Source organism: Pyxicephalus adspersus, chromosome 4 (assembly GCF_032062135.1).
Source record: "Pyxicephalus adspersus chromosome 4, UCB_Pads_2.0, whole genome shotgun sequence".
NCBI lineage: Eukaryota > Metazoa > Chordata > Amphibia > Anura > Pyxicephalidae > Pyxicephalus > Pyxicephalus adspersus.
This window is the reverse complement of record NC_092861.1, coordinates 53,116,803-53,128,843: the sequence shown is the minus strand read 5'-3', so window position 1 is coordinate 53,128,843 and position 12,041 is coordinate 53,116,803. Positions and strand designations below refer to the sequence as shown.

At 37.8% G+C, this 12,041-nt stretch overlaps 1 protein-coding gene across 1 annotated transcript in view; it reads left to right on the top strand.

Annotated features, from left to right (window-relative positions):
- The window catches only part of LOC140328513 (T-kininogen 1-like), a gene marked incomplete in the record, with an annotated part of 27,683 nt that extends 15,688 nt beyond the window's left edge, over positions 1-11,995 (top strand). Inside the window, 6 exon segments of the mRNA XM_072408173.1 lie at positions 2,842-2,952; positions 3,314-3,398; positions 4,926-5,071; positions 7,870-7,977; positions 9,218-9,304; positions 11,241-11,995. Of these exon segments, the coding sequence (XP_072264274.1) occupies positions 2,842-2,952; positions 3,314-3,398; positions 4,926-5,071; positions 7,870-7,977; positions 9,218-9,304; positions 11,241-11,588 (885 nt within the window).
- Positions 11,996-12,041: the final 46 nt, after the last annotated feature.

Genomic DNA, 12,041 nt, shown 5'->3' with positions numbered 1-12,041 from the left:
TAGCAGTTGCCAGAAGTCACTTAGAAGGGGTAAATGTTTTTTGCTGCTAATATGAGCTAAGCCTAACTTGTTACACCACATTCATTATACTATTACACTACTACAAAGGAATACACTCTTAAAAAACTTAGAACACTAGTAAGTTGGGTCACAATACACGGCATAGGACAGTTGTGGCAAAATACATAGAATAGAAAAATTGGATATACTAACGGGGCAGGCATTACAAAGTTGTAACAAATCATTGGGAGAAGGTAGAACTCTGAAACAATAAGAGGTTACTGGATATCCATGGCATAAACCACTGGCAGCACTAAATTTGCCGTGTTTTGCCACACCCCCTTTTTTACCACCTGGTTACAGCTTTCTACCACCAGGCTGAAAAAAATTTCTGGGGAGAACACTGAACACCTTTCATTGGTCCCCCTTCTCTACTTTTACATTGTCTTAGCCAGGAACAGGACAGAGCAACAAAGTCTCTAGGCTAATCAACGTCGCCCTTAAAGAGGTGCTACATTTTTTTCAGGTTTTATTTCCTTCATGTTTACCATTTGATCCTGCCAGCAACATACTTCCTTTCCCCTGTTACTTACTGTACTGTATCTACTGAGAGGCAGCATTGTCATAATAGAACCGAAAGTATGTTATGATTGCAGAACAACGCTGCCACTTCACAGATAGGAACTTGACAGAGCTGATAACCTTGCTTGCCTGTTTGCAGTGCAATATGGACAGGACATTACTGGTGGTGCCATGTAAACCAGCTTTGTGCTAAGAACTAGTGCATGCTGATTGTTTGGCCTGTATTTTTCAAGGACAGGCTTGTGAGATATCTTTGATTGCACCAACATTGCTATGAAATATGCAAGACTTCTAGTTCTCAACCCTTCTTGTGTCTACCACTTTAAAATTTTGTAATGAATTTTTGAGCTCAACCTGAAGAGTTTTAGAAGTCACAACAAAAAGACCACTTCTCAGCAATTAATTAACGTAAAAGCAAAAATGAACTCTAAAGCTAATTGCAAATTATTTCTTAACTCACACTCAAATGTAATACTTTAAATGGCTGAGTTTAGAATTAACCAGAGCAAACAAAAGTATGGTAAGGAATTATAATGCACATGTGCCCATAGTAGGCTTTTTGGAAAAAGGCCAGGGGTTGAAATGCATGGTGTGTGCTAACACCTTTTTGTTATGGCCATCATTAAGTGTTTCAGCCATTTTTGCTACAATACCTCTGTTGGATCAGACCAGGTCCTACAAAAGAACACACTACACACCAATGGGCCTTGGGCACCCATGACCCCATTCGTTGAATGGTTGTCTTAATCACTGTATAACAAGAATACTCAACGAGACCTGTCAATTGGGGGATGCTCTGATCCATTTATCTACCCTTCAGAATTTGGCACTTGTCTGTCATTTGAATCCTTATGTTTGCCTACATTTTTCTGCTTATAACACATTACTTTCAGTAACTTTATGTTTTGCCTAATAAATTCCCCCTCAGGACAGATGCCTATTTCGCCCGTGGATCCGCCTGGGCTTCATTGTAACCAATATTGACACTGCAGGCACTGTTCTTAGTGTTAGTTCTTTCTGCTCTTGTAAAAACTATGTAAATAAAGCATTTTGACAGCTGAGTTGGGAGCTGCAGAGGATGGGCAGGGGTTAGGTGTACCATGCACAGCCCAAAGTATTTAGAGTACTTTTTTTGGATGTGTATGGCTTGCACAATGAGTCTGATTTATGAACGTTCTCCAAGACTGGAGAAGATAGACTATCATGGGAGAACCTGGGTGATTCAGCAAAAATGGATCAGGTCCAGGATTGTCAACCAATAGCCAATAATTTTAGGAAGTCCTGTCCAGGTTTCCTGGTCTCCCAGGTTCTCCCATGATAGTCTATTTTTACAATCTTGGCGAACTTAAATAAATGAGGTCCAGTGTCTATACCTTGTCATGTGGTCACAGCTCATATAAGAAACACTCAGTCTCAATCCTGTCAGGATCATTTGTCTACACATGGCTTTATTAACATGCTTACATGGCTTGGCTAAAGCTACATACACACACGTTAGGTGATTTTCACCTGAGAAGAACAGTCATGCTCGACGGTTATAAATCTGATAGCACAGCATAGACTAGCATAAGGCTATTTACCCAGCACCTCCACCAACACCACACACATCTAATGTTTTTATTGCTTTTGATGTCCCCATTGCAGACTTCCCTAATTTTCTGCCTGTTGGAACCTTTTTTAAATAGCGTAATACTTTCCCTTTTCTATGCAAAACTTGAACTTTTGGCTTGACATACACTTTAAAATATATTCAAAAATGATGACCCAAGCAGCAAAATATCCCCCTTTGCTGCCTTTACAGAGCCATAAACGAAAAAAGAAAAGGCCATTTTTCTTCTACATTTTTAGGACTTGGCTGTATCTTTCTGGTTTCTGCAACCAACTTCCTGATGACAAGATGCCACAATTTTGCACAGAGATCTGGCACAATTTTCTGTCTGAATGGAACTTTAGTTTCCTATAAAATATGATGCAGGAACCCCTGAGGCTGCAGATGTGGCATATGTCATCCTTGCCTAGGCATGAAATAAAGAAAAGAAGATAATATACTTCTAATCAATTTTATATTAGAATTGTCTGCTTTTTAATATTGTGGAATTGTTGGGGGGGGGGGGGACAATTGGGTATTTTTAGTGAAAGGTCTAGTTTATGTTATAATAATCTGTGAACCTGAACACTTTTCCAGCCTAGTTATCATATTGTTATCATAGTTGTTATATTGATATGTAATAATAACACAGTTGTCATCTTATGTTTCAGATGCTGCTTGGATGGGAATACATCATACACTATGTGGTTAGAAAGACAAATTGCTCAAAAATCGATTTCAAAACCCAAGATTCAGAAAAATGTAAACTTGATGTAGAAGGGGTACGTTTTATACGTATGATATCCTGTGTTAAATTCAAGTTATATGTTCAATGGCATATAGCCTAAAAAATACCTTAATGAAGGTGGTGTCTGGTATTCCCAGTCCAGTTATTTGCTTTCTGGTTCATCTAAGGAGATCTCTCTTCACTTACTGTCCCTAGAAAATGAGAGGAAGTCTTTTCACAGTTACCAAAACTTTTATCCCAGGGAATTGTCTCTGGAACCCAGAGGCCTGTGTCTTACATAACTAACTAAACCAATCTAGAAATCCTTTGCATAATAAAACAACTTTAGAGCAATATACTTTTATTGCTAATACAATGTGGTTGGAAAAAAATTAAAATTACATTTTTTTTTCCAGGAAACAGGTGAATGCGATCTCCATGTAAATGAAACTCCTGATGGCCGAATGAATAATGTCCTCTTAGCATGCACATCACAAGCTGGTAAGTAGTTTAAGCACAGCAAAGAAATAATGTTTCTAATTATGGCATTATAGTTATTACCTACAAGCAAAAGAAAAATATGTTTCTAATTATAGTTTTAACCTACAAGACAGATCATATGAGATAATATAAATTTATATTTCTGAACATCTGTACCTTCTGTTATGTAAATAATATACATTTGCTATTGTGTCAGATCTAATTCTGTATTATCCTTTTCTTTCTCGTTGTAAGTTAGTATGATAGAACATTTAGAAGTTGAAGAACAGAAAGGTTATTAACTGTTTTCCTAAATTAGAATTACGGTAAGTGCTGCACCGCAGCTTTTTGCCAGCAGGTGGAGATATACAACAATCTCTAGGGCCTATTCACAATGATACATGAACCCTGGCTTTATGTTACAAGGGCTTGATAATCTCTGCTGCATAGTCACCAAATATTTACATTGGTTTATTAAGTGCCAAAAATGAAAATAATCAAGCAGGAAGTAATTGCAAATGTAAGGTGTCAGCAGTGTAATTAATTATTTTGAAAGATTTAAGTTAAATATTGTCATTCAGTGTTTTCTTTCTTTTATATCTCCTACAAAAAAAAAGTACAAAAATAAATTCCTGGAGCTAGCAGCCATTAAAGTGGCCACTTAGCTTATTAAAACTAGCCCATGTGTCATTATCAGTATGTGGCCTCTTCAAAAGGATAAGGAGAATATATTATTATTATTGTATAGTATTGTATTATTGTATTCCTATAAAAAAAAAAGTATTTTTCTTACAGGCATGGGGCCTTTTCATAAAAGGGGACAAGAATGTTGCATTTTTACCTACTGTCATTCATTTTATTTAACTTAAAATTAAATGGTTTCACCCCTTGCCATCAAATACTACAATTTTAGAAAATTATTTACTAGAGTTAACATCGGAGGAGCTGCTGCTCTCAGAATGGTTTATTTTGCATTTATTTAAAAGGCTTTATTTTGTTTACCTGGGTCCTTTTGAATGAATAATGTCATTAATTGGCATACCATAGGCCTCAGGGGGTATTTAAAGCCTCCTTGATCTGTGGGTTAGTGCTCTTGTGCTTGTGATCATGCTTCTTGTTGCTTGAGTTTGAGTTGGCTAGTTTGATTTGTGAGATCATTCAGAATTTAATGACAAGATCATTCAACCTGCATATTACCTCCTTCTGATATGCAGTGGATCTCCTCTGACCTACATATTCGGTTTAGTATGCTGAATCTTGACCCTACCTGTTTCAGCACAGATAGAAAAAACAGTGTTTGAGATGTTTCACATATTGTTCTACTGTCACAAAGCATTGGTACTGACAAAAGCAGCAGAGAGGGTAGCAGCATCTGGATAGCTGCTTCCATATTGTTGTTTTCAATAAATTACATTTTAAATGGTATAGCCTTTAGAATAAAGTAGTAATTTATCTTATGAAGATTTAATATTTTTTATTTTTTAAAGGTAACTGTTGGATATGAGCTTAAAGTACTGATTCTTTCATGACTGTTCACTGTGTTTCCAGGAGTTTGTCTTGGCTGCCCCTTAACAGTGGATCATGATGATCCTGAACTTTTAAATTTATTAAGTAAAGTAATAGATGAGTACAATTCCAACATCAATGCTACAAAGCTGCACAAGCTTTCCCGAGTAGTAAAGGCCACAAAACAAGTAAGTGCATAACTCCATGAGCAATAATATTTTATTATGCATTCACAAATGAATTCTAATTTGAATATGTGTGTTATCTAAGAAGACAAGTTTTTATGTTTATGTTATGTCCAAAATCTTCTTTCCAGGGAAGTTAGACATGCTTGCTTTATGTTGGGTCCAGCTGCAAATTCTTAGAATGGCTGTCCAGTAATCAACAATAGTGCAGAAAACAGAAAATCACTACCTATTATCACCACTTTTAAAGAAGAAAATTAATTTAAAATATCAGGATTTCTATATTTGTCTTCATGAGTAAACTTCAAATGACGTAGCCCTAATACTCCTAAACAATGCAATTCAATGCCCTAAACAAACCCATCCTCCCCCTCAAGGTTCTGGTATCAGGATTCAGGAACCAAAGCAGATGATTGTTTATATGCCGTGCCACTTTGCAGCTTACATGTGTGCAGTACAGCCCTATTCACTTCTATAGACTACACCAGCGGTCGCCAGTCTGCGAGCAAATTTTGGTGGTCTGCGGCTCTGGCTAGTGCACCCTCCAGCGAGATCAGAAGAAGGACCCCGCTGGGGGCGGGCACACCGGCCAAAGCTGCAGACCATGTCTCCCAAACAGGTCACAGGCTCAGGGCAGTGGGCGGGTTGTGTCTCTGGCTTAGACCTGCGATGAGTGAGTGGGCAGTTCTGGCATCATGACGTCACTGTGGGGGAAGTTTCTTCCCCTTTGAGTGACACACAGCTCCCCGGGCATGCACAGTTCTAAAGTCTGTGAAATTAGTGGTCTGTGACGTTCAAAATGTTTGCGGCCACTGCACTAGACTATTCAAACATCTAAAAGTACCAAAACTGCTTATGGAAGCCACCACTATGAATGTGATGTTAGGAGCACAGCAGCCTCAAGCAGCCTTTCCTTCACGTCTACCCTGGAGTTGAGCTGGGATACAGTTATTAATTATACTCTTTAAGAAGAGAAGAAGTCCATGAGGTTCTAATAAGGAGGGGGCTGTGCTTGGGAATTAATGTTTCCTGATATAACAATGTAAGTCAATAAAAATATTGTTTAGAAGAAGAAAAAACTCTCCAAGTAAGCATTTTAAATGTCTAATTTTCTGTGCTTTTACTTGCAATTTTGTGAAAGTGTCTCAAAAAATAAGGAGTAAAACCATTTGTTAAGCTTACATTCAGCCAAATCTAGTCAAATATTGCTATTTACTCTTTATTTATGCATCACTTTATGTTACGTACCCCATAAAATGTTTGCATATGTCATCTGTGTTGCAAGTATGATTTGGTATTAGCTAAAAATCTCAAACTATTGTGATGGCTGTGATTAAAGTAAACCTAGGTTTTGGAAAGAATTTTCTACAGCATTGGTGCCCAACTTTTTTTCATGTGGACGCCACTGTTGACATTGAGATAAACCATGGATTCTACCATGGTATGGTAGGAGTGATAAAATTTTGGTGGTGGTGGGTAGCCACAAGTCCCCCACCTATTCTACATTTTTCTTCCTCTACTGTTAATGAGATATTGGGATTCACAGAAAGTATGTGGACTAGCTATGTGTGACAGGGTAGTGCGGTATGGGAGGTATAGTTTTTCATATCTTGTGATCGAGCCATATTGTTGACATTTTAGGGGGAGTTAACCACAAGAGCCCTGCACTTGCAGTTACATTTTTCTTTTCTTACAGAGAAAATGGTGTTCCTGGAGAATAAGGGGATAGCTATGTGTGACAGGGTAGCATGCTATGATGGGTACACCATTTTAATAGGGCGGGGGGGGGGGGGCAAAAGGCATTTCCTACTAGCTCCTACATTTCCACCTGGCAACATCCCTCTGTTCCAGAGATATTGGGTTTCACAGAATGTAGGAGTTCAGCTATGTGTAACAGGCTGCTCACCAGCTGCTGAATCCCTTGCGCAGCTGAGTCTGCAGATGTGACTGCAGGCAGCAGTGAGCGTTACTGAGCGGAAGGGATAACCACAGCACAACCTTACCGGCAACCTGAACGCAGCCTTGAAGTTTTGTGAACTTTAAGGGGCACCATGGCCCATAGACAATTGCCAGTACCTAATATTTTTTGCCATGTGAGTGGCCCCCAGGGGGTTTCCAACATGCCAACACAATCTGGGGACCTTGCTGATGAAATAGCCCCACTTAATGTGAAAATATATCTGATTGTTGTTTGGATTTTATGCTTGTGACCCCATATCTGGCAACATGTAATGTGTGGAGAGGTTAGTAGCAGCTACTAGGGCCCCCTGTGTACCCTGAAAATTCCACATTTCTATGAAAATCAGTGGAGGAGTTATGAAGGTTTATACATGGGGATAATGACAGCTGCATGGATACAGACACAGCTCTCATGCTGGGATTCTCATGCTGGGATTATCTCACAGTACAAGCAGCTCCCTCTCCTGGTTGATCTCATAGAGAAAAATAGGAGATGTGTGTGCCCAATACCCTGCAAGACAACGAGCAGAGAGGGAAGGAGGAGAGGGCCAGATCTGACAGCTCCGTGGGCCGGATGTGGACCACGTGCTGGATGTGGCCCACGGGCCGTAGGTTGTCCACCCTTGCTCTACAGTAAAGGTAAGTTTGTATAAATTGTGCCATAAAGTACAATATGATGTCTGGGGGGGTTTGTAAACCCCTTTCATAAGTTGCTGGAGCTCCAGGGCTTAGATATACTTTGTATTCATGTGACAATGCTCAGAAATGAGAAATGCAGTAATATGCTTACAAGTTTCTTACTTTACTAATTACCTTCTTACACTTGTATCTTTACATTGCAGGGATTTCATGAACAGATATATCATGTGGAGTTTGTTGTAATGCCAACCAATTGTTCCAAACCTGACTACACCATACTAGGAGATGAATGTAACAATGAAGAAAATGCTGTAAGTTCCTTTGCAAATGCTCAGATATATTAGTATTTAGTGACAAATTTCCTTAGGACAGCCTGACCTAAGCAACTCTGAACAGAAGCATGACATATATAAAACTTTTATTTCTTTTCTTTACATTAGACTGCTTTGAAAGAGTTAACATATTGTAAGAGCAAATGGAAACTGGGGTGCCCCTCCGATCAATTGAATTTTCTGCATTACTCTGGCAGGTTTGAAACTTAAAAACATTAATGGAACTATAATTCATGTCAGAGATGGGTGACAAGTCATTACTGTTCAGTCCAGTCATAGTTTATACTGACCTGAATTTAGGAGCCACATTTATCAAAGATCAAAAATGAATATCATTATATCATCATATTAGTCATGACAATGTTTTGGTAGCAATTATCCTCTTTTTAAAGATCAACAAATTTATCAACAGTTGGTTAGTAAAAACATCATACTTTTTACAGCTTTTGTCATTTTTGCCAAGTCTCTATTTATCAGTTCTAAGATATTTATGGTAATTGTTTAAAACATTGTTTTGTCGCTGTTTTTCAAAATTGGTGATAGATTACTCTATTCAAGTGAATAGAGCTTTTTATCCCCACGTTAAAGGTATCTGGTGACCCCAAACTCCACTTTTAGAAGGATATTTGCCAAGGAAAAAAACCCGTACACATTTTGATAAATCTGGCATTATTAATGTGGCAAATAGCTTTTTAAATGAGGAGAACAAAAAAGTAAAGAACAAATTCTGGTCCCTGCTTTTTTATATAAATTTACAAAAACACTATACAAGTAAACATACAATAAAACATTTTTGTATAAATCTAGCTATACAAAACAAAAAGGTCCAGTGCTTTGCCTAATATAAAGTAATCTGCTAGTTGAATGATACCTGTGATAAATCAGAGCTAGAATATTAATATGGAGCTTAAGTACTGCTGTACTACTCTTAAGAGATGGAGTGTTTATAAGTAAGGAGATGATTTTTTACTCATGAAATGTCATTACAAAAACTTTTTTGTCAGTGTTATAAATAAAGACTAACTCAGTATAATTGTTTCATGGGGTCTCCGTTTAATTTCCATTTTTTCCCTAATTGGTGCAAGAATACTTTTTAAGGTAGAATAAACAGAAGCTCTAAAGCTATAGCCTTGCAGCTTCGAGATTGGAAAATATTACCAATAAGACTGAGTGTTTACTGAGAGTTTACACCTTTTTCCTTTTCTTTTTTTTTTTTCAGAAACCACTGACTTGTGATACCACAATCAATGCTACAGACAAGAGTATAAATTTTCATTCAGCTCCTCAATGCAATGAGAAAAAAATTGTAAGTGGTTTTCTTTTATTGCTGAAGGAATGTAGTTTGGAATATAAAGACAGAAATATTTATTTTACATATTTTACATTGTTATAAATTTAAAGTAATAAACCATAATTGAGTATCACATCATTTCATCAGTGGGCCACAGCTGGTTGTATTTACAGACACTGGTGCATATGACAGGATGACAATGTAAGAGTACAGTTGGAAGACCACCCCATAACAAGACAAAAAAAAACATTTTAAATGTTTAAAATTGCTTTGATGAATAATTGGGTTTAGCTCTATTTTAAAATTAACTTTTTCATGAGAAAACCAATGAAGACTACAATTGCTGAGTAACACTGAAATGCTAGTTACCTGACCATTCTTCCCATCCTCTTGCTCTAACACTTTATGTCTGAGACCTGAAACACACTTAATGACTTCTGACATTTCTCCTACCACCCTGTTTTGTAAAATATCTGGGTAAATAACATCTTCATAAGGAGGACAGAAATTGGAGCTTACATGTTTCTTTCATGAGAAGTTTACCTTAAGCATATTCATATTCCAGTAAGCTTTTTAACTTCCTATGCATTTGCCTGTGCTGCACTGAAATCCAAAGCAGCGTTATATCACTCTTGACCAGATCAGTTCTGTTAACCACAAACACATTCTATGTTATGGATGTGAAGAGGGTGGCTCAATAAAAGGCTGGCTGAGTAGACAACTCTGCGTCTCCATAAATACAGCCCAGCATGTTTGAGTCATCATCCTAGGACAGAAAGTATTACTGACAGCATCACCAGGTGAAAATTAAAAAAAAAAAAACATAATGGAGGGAAAAAACTAATGCAGACATTCATTTTTCTTGGGTTTAGATATACTTGGGAGTTTATTGTGCAGTTTACTATATATACATATGTACATATAAATTTATTGGGTATTAGCAACATAAATTGCAGCTTCTAACTGCTGCTACTTTAGCAAGATTTGTCTTGTAAATTTACATGAGGGTTCTCAGTATTGTAAAGTATAAATTGATGCTGCTTTTTAGAAATCTAGCATTGTATTTATTACAGCAAATGTTTACACAAAAGTTAGGTTTGGCTATAGGTATTTAAAAGCATCTAAGAATTTTTACACCCATTGTACAAAAAGGTATGAAATGCAGGGAATCTATATGAACAGGAAAGAAGGAAGACAAAAATACTCTAATCTTTACAATGTAAACATTAGTTTAAACTTTTATTAGTCATCTGTAAGGCCCGGATCAATACCGGTATTTCCCAGACACCAAACCCCCAATATATAATGCTGTCTTCGCCTATACAGCCCCCGCTCAGCCTGGGGAGACTGGTTGTGTCTTCCAGCACTCTGTGTGGTGTAAGGAGATAGGCCGCCAGCCGACTCGGCGCCCACCAGGGTACAGAGCCACAAATGCAGAGTAAGAAGGGACAGGAAAGGCAAAAAACTATCTGAGGTTGAAAACACAGGAAATCAGTCCATCTAGCGAAGTACAAAGGGCAAAGGCAAAAACAGTCAGGGTCGCAAGCAGAGGTCGGTAACAGAGACCACTCACAAAAACACTCCAACACAGGTAAGCCCCGCAGATGCTATAACAGGCACATCTGACTGGGAGCAGAGAGGCTATAAAGCCCCAGCAGCCAATGACAGCCTGGGATTAACAGGAACTACTCAGCTAATCAGCTGCACACAATTCCCTTTAGCTGTGCAGCCGCAGTGCAGCGTATGCTGAGGGAAACCTCAGGCACAGGGATGCAACCTACAGGGCACTGATCCTGCTACCCCAGTGCTACCGCGAGCGCAAGCGCTGGAGGGAATGGGCTGGGCGCAATAACAGTAAAACCCAAAAAAATTTTTTATGTCCTAACATTTTTCACATTGTTTACGTGTAGAAATATTAATGTTATAAAATTATGATATAATTGTGTTGCAGATAATGATGCCCTACAGTGGTCTATCCCCTCTAAAAGAACAGCAATCTAGAGGTAAAAAAAGTAGCCATCACAAAGGACACAAATCAGAACAGAAGGGAAAACCAGGCAGAAAGCCGCATCGAGAACACAAATATGATCATAAAGATGAGTCTTCAGAGGAGGTGGAAAGTGAAAGTAAAGTCAATGTAAAAGAAGAAACTGCTGCTTTACAACAGGTTCCCAATTTGTCCGCTGCTGAACCAAATGTACCAAGTAAAGATACTGAAGAAACATCAAAACTGGAACCTTCAGCTGTTCCAAAATGTCCTGGCAAGCTTTGGCAACCAAAAAGTCAAATCACTCACTGATGATGATCTTGCATTTGGTATTGATGAGTTCAAACCTTAGAAAAAGAATTAGATCAAAGTAAACATTTCACCCCTAAACAAATTCTGGGTTTTGATGATGAAGACCTGTTGATATAATTTAAAACAAGAAAAACAAATTGAGAGGTTCCACAGGTGCGGTTACATTTAAAACCACACCTGTAGATATGCATTTAAAACATTTTTAAAGCTAAACTCTTGGCACAAAAACTTAATTTGAAATATATTGCTCAATGGTCAAAAAGGACTTATATCCACTTTGTGTGTATAATGCTTTAATAAACTTAGAAAAACCATAATATTCAAACTGAATTTTCTTATCCTGGAGTTCAGCTTTAACTTAGTTTTCATATAAACCACAATAAAGCTTGGAATGCATTGTAAGAATATTTTTCAGTCCATGTTTATTTTGCTGCTGAAAACACAGATAATGAA